The sequence below is a fragment of the Panicum virgatum genome, chromosome 9N (assembly GCF_016808335.1).
Source record: "Panicum virgatum strain AP13 chromosome 9N, P.virgatum_v5, whole genome shotgun sequence".
In the NCBI taxonomy this organism is placed as follows: Eukaryota; Viridiplantae; Streptophyta; class Magnoliopsida; order Poales; family Poaceae; genus Panicum; species Panicum virgatum.
Genome location: NC_053153.1, coordinates 48,232,485 through 48,250,671, shown reverse-complemented (window position 1 = coordinate 48,250,671; position 18,187 = coordinate 48,232,485). Strand labels below are relative to the sequence as shown.

At 41.2% G+C, this 18,187-nt stretch overlaps 1 protein-coding gene across 3 annotated transcripts; it reads right to left on the bottom strand.

The window, feature by feature from the left end:
- Window positions 1–1,453: 1,453 nt before the first annotated feature.
- On the bottom strand, window positions 1,454–15,837 carry LOC120689625 (ABC transporter C family member 10-like). Of its 3 annotated transcripts, none has more exons than XM_039971982.1 (13): window positions 15,645–15,809; window positions 15,449–15,573; window positions 13,297–15,332; window positions 11,952–12,272; window positions 11,787–11,873; window positions 10,762–11,358; window positions 10,509–10,673; window positions 10,104–10,398; window positions 9,385–9,599; window positions 8,991–9,296; window positions 8,559–8,622; window positions 7,942–8,181; window positions 1,454–2,145 (listed from the first exon to the last, which is right to left on the bottom strand). In XM_039971982.1, exons 2-13 carry the CDS (start codon window positions 15,462–15,464, stop codon window positions 1,991–1,993), a joined length of 4,497 nt encoding a protein of 1,498 aa, XP_039827916.1. In that variant the 5' UTR covers window positions 15,465–15,573; window positions 15,645–15,809; the 3' UTR covers window positions 1,454–1,990. The 3 variants fall into 3 exon arrangements, with proteins under 3 accessions (XP_039827916.1, XP_039827918.1, XP_039827917.1); XM_039971984.1 differs by having other exon boundaries at window positions 1,460–2,100; window positions 15,645–15,837; XM_039971983.1 differs by lacking the exon at window positions 1,454–2,145 and adding an exon at window positions 5,916–7,768.
- Between the last annotated feature and the right edge of the window lie 2,350 nt (window positions 15,838–18,187).

The window sequence follows — 18,187 nt, the reverse complement described above, 5'->3', positions numbered from 1 at the left end:
ACGTATAAAAAATTTCTGCATGTCTGATATTCAGATGGGATGTCTAATTTTTTTCCATATCAAGTACGAACAAAGAAAGCTTGTCCTGTTCAAGTTAAAAGAATCCAAAAGTTGATAACAAGAGTACGTGCGCAGAAAATCCATAGAACATATAAAATTTATACTTATTGCAGGTCCGTGGAGAGCCCCTTGGCCTGCTCCTCGACAGCTACTCTCATTTTTTTTATAAAAAGGATTACCAATCCGGCCTCTATGACAAGGCATACATAGCCATTAATACAACATTTGCAAAAACAGAAAAAGTCACACTAGTCTCTAGAAAGACACAGAACTACTGCAAGCGATAGACATGCTTCCACCCTCCTTTAACTAAATCAAGAGCAACTATCTCAATTAGTCAGCTCAAGCTGGAGAATGCGTTCTTGGCGTGCTCCTCGCGCTGCAACTACGCCCAGAAATGTAACCAGTATGTTCCCCTAAAGATGACATGCAAAATCGAGTTAACTTTGATTTTGTTAAAAATAATATCATTGCGACATCTCCAAATCACCCAGCATACAATAGCAACCCCCACCCAGATGAAGTTCCTAATCTTTTTAGATTGATTAGACAACCAAGAATTAAACATATGGCGAATTGATCCAGGTGGCGTTAAACCAGTAGCATAAAAGATAATCCTCCAAATCATTCTTGCATAAGGACAGTCCAGGAAAAGATGTTTTATAGTCTCATTACTATTACATCCGCAATATTTTTGACTTCCTGTCCAGTTCTTCTTAGCAAGATTATCTTTAGTTAAAAGTATCCCCCTTTGAAGAAATCAGAGGAAAATCTTAATCTTTAGAGGAATCTTCAATTTCCAGGTCATCTTATGTCTAAAAAGCGATTGTCTATCTAATAAGTGCAGATACAAAGATCGAACGGTAAAGGACCCTGAATTGGTCAAATTCCATCTAAACGTATCCGACCCATCCACCAGTTGAACATGCGCGATCTGAGCTACAAGGCTTTGCCGCCATTCAACCAGCTTGTTATCCACCAAAGCCCTCCTAAAATATAAATTGAGGGGCCTTGTAGCCAAGACTTTGGCCACAGTCGCATGACGATCACACACAACTTTATAAAGTGATGGATATTTATCTTTGAATGGCATTTGACCTTCCCATACGTCATCCCATAATCTAGTCTTGCTCCCATCTTTAATATTGACCTCTCCAGAAATGAGAATCATAAGGTTTAGCCTACACCTACGTTCCTAGATATTTGTTCGTTAGTAGGCTTTGCCATATACCATTGGTATTAAGCAAATTAACTAACCATTTTGCCAGTAAGCATTTATTCTGCAGTTGCAGATCTAAGATACCAAGTCCCCCTTGATCTTTAGGACGATATAATATGTCCCATTTGGTAAGTCGATACTTATGCTTATTAGAAGAACCTTGCCAAAAGAATCTCGATCTAAAATGATTAAGATTTTTTAGTACCCCTTTTGGGATTTCAAAAAAAGACATCATAAACATGGGTAAGCTACTAAGTACCGAATTTAACAAGACCAAACAGCCCCGACAGCTCCTCTCATACATGATACATGCACCAGACAGCAAAGCATCTTAAATTTCCTTCTAAGCAGTTGGAATAGTAACTCAATGCCTAACCAAGCACCCACAGCTGCATGCTTTAGGTGCTCAATGTTTCATGTTACACCCCCCGTTTCTGTTTAGCACTTGAAGACAGCACGGGTGCGCAAGCACCCATAGCTGCATGCCTTAGATGCTCAATTTTTTCATGTTACAAATCCCATTTTCCGTTTAGCACTTGAAGGCAGCACGGGCGTGTGTAAACAGAAGCTGCCCATGCGCTGCTAAAAATTTCAGGTAGAAACCAGATGACAAAAGCATTTCTAGACAACGGCTGACACCTCCCCCTCCCCGGCACTCACCGAGGCAAACTGCAAAGAGTAAGCACACATAATCGATAATTTCCCTTTATCCTAAATATTTCCACTTGATGCATATGACCAGTACTCTTTGACGAGCTCGTGGAAGAGGGATCCTTCAGTTTCCATGAGCTTCATAGGTGTGCCATACTCCACCACTTTCCCTGGAGATAGGTTGAACTTGTAAGTATGGGCACTGGTAATATACCCTGGAATATTATGTCAATACAGACCTTCTCATAAGAATATAAAGAGTTGAACAGAGAAGGGAAAAAAAATAAAGGTCAGGATAGTTCAATTCTTATTTTCTAAAGTGTGACAGAACTGAACTGCAAAAATCAGTAGGAAGGTGGAAAAAGAATCATTCTCATGTATCAACAATATAGTTAAATAAACCCCATATTCCAGTGTTAGTATTGATCTCCACCATTTGGGCCCAACGGACCAAATGGATCTTGACTCGCGCCCTGATCGGGGGCGCCCAGCCCATGGAAGGTTGGTGGGCCCCTGTCGCGCAGCCCCATAAAAGGGAGGTGAGGACCAGCGGCACAAATGACGAGGTTCACTGTTGCAGTCTTGGTTCCCACCTCAAACCCTAGACCGATCGAGAGGGAGGACTGAAAGCGACGGGAAGTGCCACCGGCTTGTCGTCGCCACTGCACCGCTGCACAACTACGCCATCACTACGCCGGCTCCCCTGCACAGCGACGTCCCCGTCCGCGACGTCATCGCCACCTCGCCGCCCTACGTCGCCAACCCCCCTTGACAAGGACGCTATGGCAGGTGGCTAGTGTAACAGCAAGGTATTTCTCACGATTAGTAAAGTCTTCCCACTGATCTACTGCTAGATGATCCAAAAGTATATCTAACATTGGTATCAAGAGCCTCGATCTAGTGTGTAGATTGAGATGGGATGGATCCGAACTCGGATTGAAAGAATAAATCGATCTCGAATCGAAAAAGAAAAGAGCAGAAGGTATTCGGTTCAACGAAACCCTAACCCTAAAACATACAAAGAAAGGGCGGATTGGGGCAGGGTGCTACCTGGTTATCCCCCACCGTCATTAGCCACCGCGGCGGGCTTCCGCTCCGCCGCAGATGCAAGCACCGGCCGAACTGCGAGCTCGTGCCGGGAGAGCAACGCCGCGGGTTTCGCCTGCGCGCGGGCTCGGGCGCGACCACAAGGCCGCTCGACGGCGGCGCACTCGCGCCAAGACGAGCACGCGCGCCGGCGAGGGGCACCGAGGCGGCGCCGCCTTATCCTTTCCCGGCAAGCTCCGCCGCTCAGTAGCCGTCGTCGGTTCAAGGAAAAAGAAAAGGGGAGAAGGGGAAGAGAAAAGAGACCGGACCGAGCGCGGGGATCGCACGGCCATGGCGCCGACGGCCGGACCGAGGAGGCTTGGTGGCGCGCCGCTGCCGCCAGCCAGGACCGGGAAGGAGAGGGCAAAATGCCCTAGGGTTTGGGAGGAGAAGCGCCGGCCGCCGGCGATTTTGTTCCGCCGAAATCGGCGCTCGGCCGTTGGATGAAATCTGACGGATGCAGGCGGTCGGGCCGTCGGGCCAGATCTCGGCCCCGGCGGGTGCCGAGCGCAGGCCGATTTCGCGGCCCAGGCCCAGGTTGCGGCCTGGGTCACGGGAGCGCGCCACGCGAGCAGGCCTTGGGCCTTTTTCAACAGCGGGCCGAGAGCACAGTAAAGAAAGAAAATCAGTTTCATCTTTTTTAGAAGCTTTTCTTTATAGAATTTTGTACCGTTTTGATTATCTATGCAAATTTGAACCAGCAAGGATAATTTGGTAAAGGGAATAATAATTTTTTACAGTGATATTGCTTCTGAATAAATGTGAGCTTACTTTGAGTAAGTTTTGTACAGTTTGATCTCTATTCAATTTTGAACCAACGAGATAAATTGTTTAGAGAGAAAATGAGTACAAAGTATGAATAAATGTGAGCTTACTTTGAGTAAGTTTTGTACAGTTTGATCTCTATTCAATTTTGAACCAATGAGATAAACTGTTTAGAGAGAAAATGAGTACAAAGTATTGTTTCTAAAAGAAAAGAAAAGTTTTCCGCTACCATAAAAGAAAGGAAAAGATTCCGCTGTTATACTGCTGCTATCTTTCAATTAAGTCGGAACCAACGAGAAGATTTAATTGGAAGAATAGTCTAAATGTCTTAAATGAGACTTTCCATGTGGGTAAAAGACAGAAAAGCTTCCACTATTTAAAGTCAAAGTTGAGTTTTGACATTTTTATGCCATTTGAAGTCTCAAAGTTGAGCATCATTGGGATCATAAAGATAATTCTCGAGGAAGAGAAATTTAAAGTTAATTATGATATTGTTATTTTCTTACCAACGTTGATGATAACAATATTATAATTTTTATGAGTCAAAGTTTAAAGTATCTAGCAATATTTTGCATCAAAGTGACTTTTTTTTAATAGATAAAGAACTGCTATCAAACTAGAGAAATATATTTTCCTAGTATTGCGCTGCAATAAAGTTGATTATCCTCTAATTAAATTCGAACCAACGGGAGAATTTAATTCTGAGTAGCAAATATATGGTTTTAAAGTTTATTGAGTTTTTCATACTTTAATTCCGTTTCTGCCCAACGGTGATATGGAATTAATGTAAAAGATTATTCTATTTCTGCCCAACAGTGATATAGAATAGAACTTAAAGTTTTAATTGTTGTCTGTTCAGACAAAGATTTGCATGTAGTCCTTCTTGAAGGGACAAAAGAAAATGAACGGAGTACTTGCGACTCATAAAGAAAGAAGGTCGTCACAAGAGAAAGTGTATTCTCTTTAAAGTCTTGAAAAGAAAAGTACTTATGGATATTGATCCAAGGAAAAGAAGATAGAGCAATAAGAGACTGTTTTGAGAAATATCTATTATCTACTCTCTATCAAGTAGAATTCATTTTGAGTTCATTCAAAGTTGTGATAAGTACATACATGTTTAATTTGACCAACGTCGGATTAAGCATGTGTTATGGAATATTCAGATTTATTTCTGAATTTTGATATGAGACCATCCTGACATTTATGTCTGAAAAAAATATGAAATAATACCCGCATGACGAGGTAAAGTTGGCATAATGCTAATCCTGCATGGCGGGAGAAAGTTGTGATGACTCATGTGCTAGTTTATCCCACACTGGGAGAAAAGTTTGGAGTAGCTTTACTATTCTAGAATTGATCGGACACTTCTATTGTGTCACAGTGATTAAGCACTCAATGAGTTTAAGAAGAATGAAAAGTTATATACGAACCTCAAGATAAGAAAGATATGCGAGCATGACTTGCTAAAGTACTGGTAATAAAGAACTCTGTTGAGTTCGTGAAGTGAAATGAGAAAAAAGTACTAGCATATTGAATAAAGGACTCTATTGAGTTCTCAAAGTAAAATGAATAAAAGGTACTCCGAAGTAACAAATTACTTGATTCTGCATGTCGAAATCATGTGGATGAAGTAAGTAATAAAAGTTTCCTCATTCACAAAAGTTGTGAATAGTTTTCGAAATTGTGGCAGAAAAGTTCATGCCACATTTCGAGGGGGAGAAATGTGAGACAGTTAGAAAGATACTCCCCTGTAATGTGCATTGAAAAGCAAGAGATGATCTATTAAAGAATGAATGTGACCATCAGAGGGAGTACAATGGCCACTATACTGATACCCCTATGTAAAGAAATAGATAAATTCTCAGCATTCATGCTGGACGATGCTCAAAGATAGTAAGAAGGTGCTTACAGAGCACATATAAAGTTTTTAAATAGATGAAACCCAAACAAAGAGATTTACTGATACGCCATCTTTACAAATGATGGCAAAATTTGGGGGAGCATGGTATGTAGAGATCTAAGACTTGAAGAGAAGTGGGAATGCGTGTCCACTTCAATGGTTCAAAAACAACAAGTTTCTCATACGTGCTGATGTTGTATACAACATATGTTGTTAGCTCTCAAAGAAAATAAATAAAGTAAAGAAGGATCTTGTTATGCAGGGTCTCATTAGTCCATAGCCATTTGGCAAAAAGGAACAACAACAGCCCTACACAAAGTAAAGAAAATCAAATGGAGGTCGATTCCACCTCATTTGAAGAAGTCATAAGAATTCCATGTGTTAAGTCCATGGAAAAAGAAATGATTCCTAAAAGAGCCATCACAGTAGGTTATAATGGACCTACAAAGCGAAATGTGACTCTAGAGGGAATGTTGAAAGATATAAAGTAAGACTTGTGTCAAAAGATACAAAGAGAAGAAAGTTTGGGTTCAAAGAGATTGAGGAAGGACAATAGCTTTTAAGCAATGTAAAAGAATGGGAAACACGATTTCCACATCTTAAATGAAGATAACATCCTACTTTCTAGTGGTGGTGTTAATATGTTGTTATAAATAAAGAATTCTTTTCCTCAAGTTTTGATCTCGGTGGTGAGTTTTTCATTATATGAATTGAGACTCATCGAGATAAAAAGAAAGGGGTATTATGGTTACTGCAAAGGCATACTCAGAAAAGGTTCTAAAGAAATGAAGTATGCAAATGAGTAAACCTACGCCTGTTCCTATCGTCAAGGGTAATAGTTTTGGGAACCTTAGTGTTCCAGGAACCAATGTGAAACAGAAATAGTCCCATATGCTTCAGCTGTTGGAAGCTTTATAAGCGCGCAAGTAAAGAACTTACCCTGACATAGTTTGTGTATCCGGGTTATTTTGGCAAAAGTACAATCTAGAGATAGATCACTGGAATTGAAATTGAGAATGTTGGCCTCATGCTAAGTTGGAAAGATCAAGTACTCTCAAAAGGTTGTGAGTACAAAAGCAGAACTAGTGAAATGTGTAGCGAAATCCACAATTATCGCTAACTTTCACATTTGGAGGTTTTGTGTGGAAAAGCTCCAAAACAAAGCAATTATGATCAATGTGATGCAAAGATATAGTATAGCACGATACGAGGCCGAGGGACAGGCAAAATGGTTAAGAGAGTTTGTACCCGGAGATGATAATGGTTGATAACAGCGATAACCATTTAAGTATTTTTGCTCCTATGACAACGACTCAAGTGTGGTGCCAAACACATTGACACAAAATTATACGTTGTAAAGGAGATAGTCCGGAATCATGATTGAAATGCATTGGAAATATAAATGACAGACAATTGTTTGCGGATCCTTTTATTAAAGGCTTACCGCCCAGTGTGTACAGAGAACACACAGTCGACATGGGTTTATGGTATAGCCTATGTTTCCGGACAATAAAAGGCCCAAAGTTAAAGTACCTATTTCAGAACCGAGAGGTGTGTTGTAGTTGTTAAGTCTATCGGCTATTGACCGTGACGATGAGGCATGCTCATATGCACTAATCCGTGATGGAGTAAGTAAACAAAGAATAAAGAATGTATAAAGTAAAGATTGAGATAAGTTAAAAGACAAGATGAGATCAAGGGGGAGAATGTTAGTATTGATCTCCACCATTTGGGCCCAACGGACCAAATGGACCTTGACTCGCGCCCTGATCGGGGGCGCCCAGCCCATGGAAGGCTGGTGGGCCCCTGTCGCGCAGCCCCATAAAAGGGAGATGAGAACCAGCGGCACAAATGACGAGGTTCACTGCTGCAGTCTTGGTTCCCACCTCAAACCCTAGACCGATCGAGAGGGAGGGCTGAGAGCGACGGGAAGCACCACCGGCTCGCCGTCGCCACTGCACCGCTGCACGACTACGCCATCACGACGCCGGCTCCCCTGCACAGCGACATCCCCGTCCGCGACGTCATCGCCACCTCGCCGCCCTGCGTCGCCAACCCCCCCTTGACAAGGACGCTATGGCAGGTGGCTAGTGTAACAGCAAGGTATTTCTCATGATTAGTAAAGTCTTCCCACTGATCTACTGCTAGATGATCCAAAAGTATATCTAACATCCAGATCTAAATATGCTGATTCATGAGATGGTAACTATACAAGAGGATTGCAGTATTTCTAGCTAGTTAAACGAGAGAAGAAACATACCATCACCCATTGTGAGTAACATAGTGCAGTCCATAACTGTTGGTATACGGTGTGCGACAGTAATAACAGTGGAATCTTTGAATTCTGTTCTGATCGTTTTTTGAAGGATAGCATCAGTTGCGTTGTCTATAGATGCCGTGGCCTCATCGAGAACTAAGATACGGCATCTTCTCAAAAGTGCACGTCCCAAACAGAAGAGCTGCCGTTGGCCCATGCTCCAGTTGGAACCGTCTTCCACAACTACACAAAAAGATATCAGTCAGTAGCAAATATGAAAATTCCAGATATCATTATAAATAAACAGTATAACTCGTGATGTGTTTTTCAAATGGAATACCCAGAGTTCATCGCAAAAAGTTCTTTATGCCACTCAGACCTCATCGACATGGGAATTTACCTACGAAGAGTTTTTTATTTCGAAAAAGAAATGGCAGGAGCTTCGGCCATGCATATCAAAGCAAAATTGTGCAAAGCAGGTTACCATAGTAGCACATTAGCAATCATCCCTAGTCTGAATTCTGGACAGTTTGAAAAACATTAGTGTGCGGACATGTTAAGGGTTAAAATTTGTATGATGATTCCAGAATTCGAAGTATAGATGCAGCAAGGTGACCTACCCAGTGAATCCAATCCATGTTCCTTCTCCTGCACGGCTTCAAGCAGCTGACATTCGTCAAGAACCTATAAAGAAAATCAGAGTAGAAACATGATTCCTTTGAAGTTCTAAGTTCTAACATTTACATATGTCAAAAAAAAAATAGAAACAACTTTGTTGAATTTGAATGCCCCTGAAACAGTTCATTTGTGCAATCATGTATCAGAAATGCTGAATTTTTTTGGTCAATTATACCACAGTGGCTGAGCTGAATTTTTCATTGTTGTCAAAAGAGGAAAGGGCTTTCAACATTACATCAGGTTCTTTCAGAATAACCTTTACATGGTAAACTAATCTGCTCTCCTGCCTTTTCATTTCCATATATTTATATAAAAACTAAATACAGTGAGAAAGAAAAACATAAATAACTTTGTATCCTATAAAACATCTTTACCTCCCATATTTGTTGATCTGAGAATTGCCCAAGAGGGTCTAAATTATATCTTACAGTACCCTGAAAGAGTGTCGGATCTTGTGGAATGATACCCAAACGTGAACGCAGGTCGTGTAAGCCTATTCTGGTGACATCTACAGAGTCTATAATAATTGTCCCTCCAGCTGGCTCCACAAGACGAAACAATGCACCAATTAAAGTTGTCTTTCCACTTCCTGTCCGGCCAACTATACCAATCTTATGACCACCTTCAAAGGTACAAGAGATTCCATGTAGTACAAGGGGACAATCTTGCCTATACCTAATCTGTTGAATGATAATGAAACAAAAAAATGTTATAAAAATGAAGGGTTCATCCATGCATGGAATACATGTAATGTTTATCTTGGATTACTTTTAAATCTTTAAGCTCCACCCTGCCAATTTGGGGCCACTCTGGAGCTGGCCGGTTTTCTTCAATAACTTCTGCTGCTTCACTTTGTATGTCCATGTACTGATTCACCCTTTCCACAGAGATAATTTGATTTGCCAGGCTGCATTGTCTTTGAATGGAGTTAACAAACGACACATTTAGGGATAGACCATAGGACAATGCCATTCCTACAAAACCTGTTAGAGAATGAACAGAAGTATTTAGTGTTTCAGATGGGAGTATTCACTCTTCATAACATGAATATATCAAATGCCCAAGTTGTGTATGCAACTAAGATAAGGAGACACAGAAAGAACAATAGCCAAAACCATATTTCATCAGGTTTAGTAGCCAGAAAAATTCCTATACTAAAAACTGTCACTATATCTGCATATAGACATGAAACACACTAAATATCTATATAAAATCATCAGAAATGGTAGCTTGAAAATCGTATTCATCTTCGCAAGATACCTAGCCCAGGTAGTGAGTAACCAATTTACTTTTGCCTTAACTTTTCATAGCTCCAATATAGGAGGCCATGAAGGGAAAAGCAAAATTTCCTTGCCATTGCATGTAACAATTCACTGAAAATCAGACAATAATTAAAGTTTATGGAGTTTGCAAGCTGTTTTTCTTTCTTTTAAAATTGACCGATATCTGAGACAATTTAAGTGAGATTTGCAACTACTATTACTCACCAGGGCTGAAAGTTCCTGTAGGAAGAAGAGCCATGACAAAGGCAGAAAATGAAAGGACCACAGCACTCATTGTCTCCAAGCGTTGAATCAGCCATTCAGTTGCTGCAAAATTATAAAAGAAGGGACCGGCATTCTTGTCAACAAGGTCCAAATTTTTAGCAAAGAAACGATCTTCTTCTTCAAAGGCCCTTATAGTCACTGCCCCCAAAATCGATTCACCTATGTGATTAGCCAGAGCAGATTTTGTAGTGCCATTTATCCGCATCAATTCCTTAGCTGAGGCTAAATAGTACCTCTGCACAATCAAATACAGCATATTTCATTCAAGAGGGAACTGTGGATTTGATTGGTAACTAAAGATAACCCACAAAATATGATCTAACCTACAAAACCTATCCAAATTACCTGCAATGTGATTGCTAAAACTATCATTGGCACAGAAACAAACAGAACTTGCCATGTAACAACAGCTAATACCCCTAGATTACTATATGCATTTAAGCTGGCACTACTGGTAAACATGAAGACCATTGGAACATCAAGGTCAATAATACTCAGATCAGAAGAAACCTGCATGAAAAAAAGATAAGTTAATCCATGAATAGAAAATCTCCGGATTAGATGGAATTTTGGCTTCCAATTTGGTAAGAATTCTTACCCGGCTAAGAACCCTTCCAAGAGGAGTAGAATCAAAAAATGACATGGGTGCACGGAATAATGAGTTTAGTAACTGGGAAAATAGGGATCTTGATGTCTGCAGCCCAAGAACAATGGCTGATAAAGTTCTTGAAAGTATGAAGAACACTGAGCAAACTCCAATAAATATGTAAACAGAAATCAACTTCAATGTGCTAACACTGGGATTTTGGACATTAGCAGCCATCCATGAATTCTGCGATATTTGTGCAGCTAAGAAAATCATGTGGGAAGTAACACAAAGAAAGGCATATAAGAAGCCTTTTTTCTGGGACAGGTAGATCATATAAGGCTTGACACCTGTATCTCCCATTTCTCTTTCCTCTCGTTTGATCAATTGATCTGCTGGTGATGGCTTCACAGGTTTTCTATATCTGCTTCCATGAATATCATTTATCTCCTTGGTTGATATTTCCTTTGCTCTTTGGGGCAGCACATTCTTGTGATCAGAAATATCAATAGTATCTTTATGGGCATTTACAAGGCCCTGAAATTCATGGCAATGTGCCAATAGCTCTTGATAAGGTGCAGATTGAATAATCACCCCATCTGACATTAACTGCACAAAACAACACTAGGTTTAGATGACATCAACAAATCAGTGAATAAAATAAATATAAATCTGGAGGAACCAGTGTCATTGCGTATCAATTTTATCCTAGGTGGCAGCTGGAGAGATAACTATATCTAAGCAGAATATCGTTCATACATCTTTCAGAGAAAAAAATCACCCAATTATCAGTTAGAAGGATGAACTATTAAAAGCTAGTTTCATAATGAAAAACCTGCTGCGGCGCACACAGGTTGATTAGGATGACTGGCAGAACCCAATTTGACATAATAATAGAGGCTAAAAAGACCTAGAAGACATACCATTTATTGAGGGGCTATATAACATAGCTACTAATGAGTTTTTTAGTAACATGATGAGGGGGGGGGGGGGGGGCAGTCCCAGACTTCCCTCCCTCCTGAGGTGTAAAAACTAACCAGGATGCAATCAAATACAGGAAGGAAATCCACTTGGTGGGTCACCAGAAGAACAGTCTTGTCTGATAGAGCTCCCATAACATATTCCTGTTAGACAAAAAAAGGGTTTCTATAACTGTTTATAATCAAATATGTTGCAGTTGAGTGTTGTTGTGTGTTCCTTACATTAAAGAGACTTGTTGCTGTGTGGGCATCGACAGCACTGAAAGGATCGTCAAGGAGATAGATGTCAGCATTTTGGTACAGTGCACGAGCAAGCTGAACACGTTGCTTCTGACCACCGCTAAGATTTACCCCTCTCTCCCCAATTTGAGTATGGTCTCCATATGGCAACAGTTCAAGGTCCTTAACCAAAGAGCACTTCAGCAGTGTTTCTTGGTATCTTTGCTTGTCCATTGAAGATCCAAAGAGAATATTATCTTGGACAGTTCCTGTTTGGATCCATGCATTCTGAGAAACATATGCAATTTTGCCACAAACTTGGATCTGGAAATTTAAATAAGGAAGAATCAATTGATATTAAGTTCTAATAAGAATCTAACCATCATTCATGATCAATTGATATTAAGTTCTAATAATTACTATATATATGAACTGAAGTCAACAACGACTATAACACTACGACACGAGATACAGGTCCCACGCTATCGTCTTGCTCTCATAAGAAATGTTATTCCTTCTAAGTACATGCTTCATACTGTAGATTGAGCAGGGAGTTACAATTAATACTTGAGACGATCTCTCATGAACCCTTTGTCTGCAATTGCAAACATCAACAGCCCATTTTGAAAACTACTGAAATGGCTGGTTCGCTCCTACAAAGGCGCGGCAAAGCTGCACTTGTGTTTCTAGTTAAGTTCTAATAAGGATCTAACCTTCATTCATGTTGGCGACTGATACCTACCAAAAATATTGTATCATCATAACAAAAATTTCCATGATGTACTTGATTCTAACAACTCCAGTAACTACTATGAAATTTCATCACATTTTTATATGAGTTCTAGAGTACTTTGAAAATTATTCTAATGTTAAAAATGCATGGTGATTTAAGGAATATTTATTATGTAGAATAAAAAGAGTCTTAGATTTAATATCAATCCTATGATATCGAAGATTCTCTGGTCTATTCAAGATTGGGATTATGAAAATCTTGATTACCAAGTAAATTAATCATAACTTCGTAGAACATAGCACGATGCAGTTGTCTGCAGACTGTATTTTGAGAAAACGATTAGCAACAAAGGTTCCCAACTGCACAAAGTAATATTGTATTGCCTAACTATTAGGCAACAAACTTTGAATATGACCCATCTTGTAGTTACAACTGAGTGTTCGAGAAAAATTTTGTGTAGTTACAACTGAGAGGTATATTTTTAAAAATTTGCTATCGAACACTAAACAAACTCAATCAATGTGCCATTGTTTGGATATGTGTATCATACACCCACAAGTAGAGATCCCAATGATTTTTTGTTTCATAAATTGTAAGGTAACAGAAAAGGCATACCTTGCCTTCAATTTTTGGAACCTCTCCAAGTGCTGCAGCCAAAAGTGTTGACTTTCCTGACCCTACCTCACCACATATTGCAACCTTCATTCCGGTTCTGACAACGAAATTTATATTCCTTAGTGTTGGTTTTGATGAGCTCTCATTCCATGAGAAACTGCAGGAGTTTATCTCTATCGTATACTCAGACCCAACAATGTATTTCTTCCTCACTTTTTCATCCAGCTCAGGTGCATCAAGAAACTTTGCTATCCTAGTGAAAGCAACTTTAGCTTGTATCACAATTCCGATTACCTCTGGTATCTGCCGAATCGGGTTTTGAACAAGGCGCAGAGTTGCGACAAAGGTGAATACGTTGCTAGCATCAAGAGGAATTTTTAAAAGATAGCATGCAAGGAAGGTCACAGCTGAAACCAAAACAGGTGATGACCAGAAGAGGAGACTGTTGTATCCTCTCCTAAGCTGGAATGCTGATAACCACTTGTATTCAACCTCCCTTAACCCCTCAATGACTTTCTTGAAATGAGTTTCCCATGCATATAGTTTTAAGATCTTCATATGAATTAAGGACTCTGACATGGCCTTTAGTCTCACATCTTGCGCTTCCATAAGTTTACTCTGAAATTTGTGTTGCAGTTTGGCTAATGGAGCATTGCAAAGTACAGTGATAATGATGACAAGCAGTGATGCAATCATAGCAAGACCAACCGCATTATATAGAATTGCCAAAGCAATGCAAAGTTGGACACTTGTTGTCCATGATTGATGGAACCAGTACGGAAATTCCCCAATCCGATAGGCATCAACAGTGATATAGTTCATGATTTCTCCGGAAGAATGCTTCATTTTTGCTGAGTTTGATAGCCTCTGTTGTTTCTTATAGATAGCAGCTGATAGTAATGACCTCACTTGGAGTCCTAACCTCCGAGCGCGGAAAAACCACTGCCTCTCTGACAAAGATTCACAACATTTAGAAAAGAACAATGCTGCAGCCAGCACATAGCCTTCATATTTAAAGGTCCCTTTCCCAAGCGAAACGTTAATGAACGCCTTCAAAAGCACCGGACCTGAAGACAGCGTGAGCACCTTGAGCAATGCGAAGAAACCTGAGACGATTATCCCGCTTTTGTGACAAGAAATGATAGTCCAAAAGATTGAAGGAGTCCCATGTGGATGCAACTGTTTCTTGCTATTCAGCTTCTCCACGAACATCAAGTACTGGTTATATGCTTGATCTGTGGTGCCTAAAAGTGGTAGGTCTTTCTCCTCAAGGGGCTTCTCATAACCCATCTTCATCAGAGGATTCAGCCACCAAAATGAAATTGTACTGAAAAACCCAGCATCAGCAAAAGGGGTTACATGACCCTCAAAATCAGTTGCCTCCGCAACAGTCTCGGTGTTTAAGGGCTTACATAAAGTATTTTCAATTCTTTCATAACCATCATCCTTTATGTGCCAAATTCCATAGACAAGGAATAGTAGTGCGGCTGGTAGGAACAGAACATCCAAACAAGCCTTCATGGTGACAGCCTTATCCACGAGCATGTAAACAACCGAGGAGCAACAAATATATGCAGCATAAGTGGTCAGGAAAACTGACCAAAACCGGACAAATGCCGGTCCAAGAACCCGTCCTCTGATGCTGAAAGCAAAACTGACAAGGATCAAACTGAATCCTTGAGCCAAGTTTACCAGCCACCAATGCGGCAGGTAAACAGAAGTACCTTGATTGAAGCTACTACTCCACAGCATCCACAGTCCTAGGCAAAGATAAACCAGCCCCAGGCATCCATCAAACACCACAGCTGCCAAATGAAGCGGTGAACCGAGCGCGATGAGCTGCCCCGTGGATGCTCTGCTCTTAGGAATTCTGACGAGCAGCTGGAGTGCAAGGATGACGACAAGCAGCGCGGCGATGCCAGCCACCAGCAGATGGTTCAAGCAAGTGGAAGAGTCAAAAGCTTCCTTCCATGCGCACGAGACTGCAGCTTGCCTAGAACAAATTGGGCTCCCGCACAAGTTCATCATCCAAGAACCTGAAACATTGTTACAGAGAATCGGTAAGAAATTCGCAGGTTGGGAGTCCTTGCAGCTACGAAATTCACTGTCGAAATGCCCCATGCACGATGAGAAATGTGCGAGGAGGACTGACTTGTGAGGGAACCCATGAGTCTAATCCAATCTTTATGGCACCGTGGCGTGGGTGAGGTCTGCACCTTTTCAATCTTTGGTGCCACCAAGGCACCAAGCACGAACAGGATCTTGTGAGGGCAAGAACTACGGATAGGAAGATCTCACAGTCATGAAAAGATTCAGGTAATGGAATGCAGATGTTTCAGTGTACTTACTCCCGTAGTCCCGTGCACTACTGCACTGAAGGGATGAAAAGAGTTGTCACAGGCGCCGGGCTGCTTTATACTCCAGCAGGAGGCGGCGGCGGAAGAATGACCGGGCCGGTTCTTGCGCGCGCGGGGTGCTTCGGTCACTGCTGGCGTCGTCGCGCCCGGCGCGGCGTGGACGCCGACGTGCCGTGCCCCGCCTGGTCGCATCGCTGCTGCTCCTCTCACCCCTCCTCGCCAACCCCCGGGCCCCGCCCACGCCGCGCCGCCCGTCCCCGAATCCGCTACGGGTCACGACGCTACTCTCCAAAACGGGCAGTTGATTGAGAGTTGACGCGCGCGCGCGCGCCTCGTCTGTCATTTTCAAGGAGGCGGTGCCTCTCCCTGCTCTTCTTGTTCCGACGCGCGCGCTTGGCGCCATGAGCGTGGCTGGCCTGCGGCCGGAGAGATGCGGTTCGCGCATAGGGACGAGGGCAAAGTTGTCCGTGGAAACAAATGGCGTCGTTATGCTTCGCTTTGCCATCAGAGCCATTGGCTTGGGATTGGGGATTGCGAGGGACCTCGCCCAACCAAACCATCGATGTCTGGATGATTGGATCTCAGGCGCCAGTAAATCTACTCTGAGATCATGTGGTGTGTCACTGTGTGGAGGCAAATAGCATCACGGGTCTTGGTATTGGTAATTATAAAATGAATGGATATACGACAGTAGCTCAAGGTGAAATTTTATTATAGCATGATTAGGTCCGGATGCAGGACTCCTGCTACGATTTAGCAACCACAGATCTTGTCCTTTCCCGAGTGACGTTTGATCCAGCGTCCTAGAGAACACATCACGCCGTGCCATTTTTTCACTCTTCTGTGACAAAAAAGAAAGACTTTTACTGTAAGTAGACCATTAGTTATAAACAACTTACATCAATGTAAGAGCATCTCCAAGAGACTCTTTATATCTTCTCTAATTTATAGAAATAGAGATTTTAATGAAAAATTAGCCCCCAACAGACTCTTCAAATGAATATCCAATAGATATCCTCTATTCTGGATTTTATATTAGCCAAAGATGGAGAGTAAGGATGGCTCTCTAGACTACAAATAAGATATAGAAGAGCTGTTGGAAAACACAAAGATATGGAAAATGATTTTCACTCAAATGACTCTCTAAATGATAATTTAGAGAGTAGATTTTGGAAAAGCTCTTAGAGATGCTCTAAAGAAGAGTAGCATAAAGGATTGGGAACACTAATTTGCCAACCAATCAGGGCAAATGCATGGAGTTAGCTGTAAAGTCGGACACCTTATCACGGAGAGGAGCACAAGATGGTTTAGTGCCATTTGTGCGCCCTATAATGGAAAACCATAGACCTCTAGCACATATAATCAAAGTTGCAAATACTCCCTACATCCACTTTTAATAGCTATATTTCAAAACTTCAAATGTTCAAAAATGATAGCTATATTTGCTATTGGCGTGGGTTGTGGCAATAAATATCACTAGAAACAAGGAGTTCCCAGTTAAAACATTGGAGGACCAACAAAAAAGTCTATATTGCATTTATGAGGTTGATAAGCACACTGGGTGCCCTTAGTCATTGTGCCATATGGAAATATAACAATCAAAACTGGATGGAGGGAGTAGTTGGCTATAGCTCCGGCATAACCGGCGCTACGATATCACTAATTAATTCTCTATTGCCGCTAACAACACTTTACCACCGCTAAATACCACTATTTGGTGTAGCCGCTAATCTTATTTTCGAGTACGTGTGCTGATGCTACATTATTTTGTTGCACTGAAGGCCTATAAGCCTATTAGTGTAGGCTAAATATGATGCTACCCACTTACAGTTCTAACTATATTCCTGATTATGAAGTAATGATATGAAACTTGCACTGATAGAGCCCAAAACAAATACTCGAGTATTTGTATTCATATATAAGTTACTTAATTCCATGTTTCTATGCATAATTAATTGAACATTTTTATATATTTTTGCAAACTGCTAAATGAAATAGCTGCCGCTATGTCTCGCTATAGCTGTCTATAGCCACTAGAGCCTGCTAAATGTTATAACCTGCTTATTTGCAACCTTGCATATAATCTTATTGGTAGTGGTAGTGGTATGTAAGAAACATGGCCCCATTAGTCTATAGTTGTGATTTTGGTGATTGTGTGACAATATAATCAATGGGACTAACAAAGTTTGTGAGTGCATATTTATAGGATTTTCAAGTCTCACGGATGTAGTCCGATCCATAGTCAAGGTGTCCGAATTGCTGTCAAGGTGTCCAAAAACATAGTGAAAAACCGGAGATCGAATATTTTAGAAGTGTCCAAATGACAACTGAGATGAATTGGACAAGGGATAGCAAGAATTAGTGGACCGGTTGAACCGACAGTATCAAGAATCAACAGGGCGGTGCATTGAGAAATTGCAACCACGACCAAGTGCAGAAAAACCAACGGCACCGGTTAAATCAACGCTACTAGAAGATATGCTTCGGAGCAATGCTAAGTTGACAAGGAGATCAAGTGAATAAATGACTAGGCA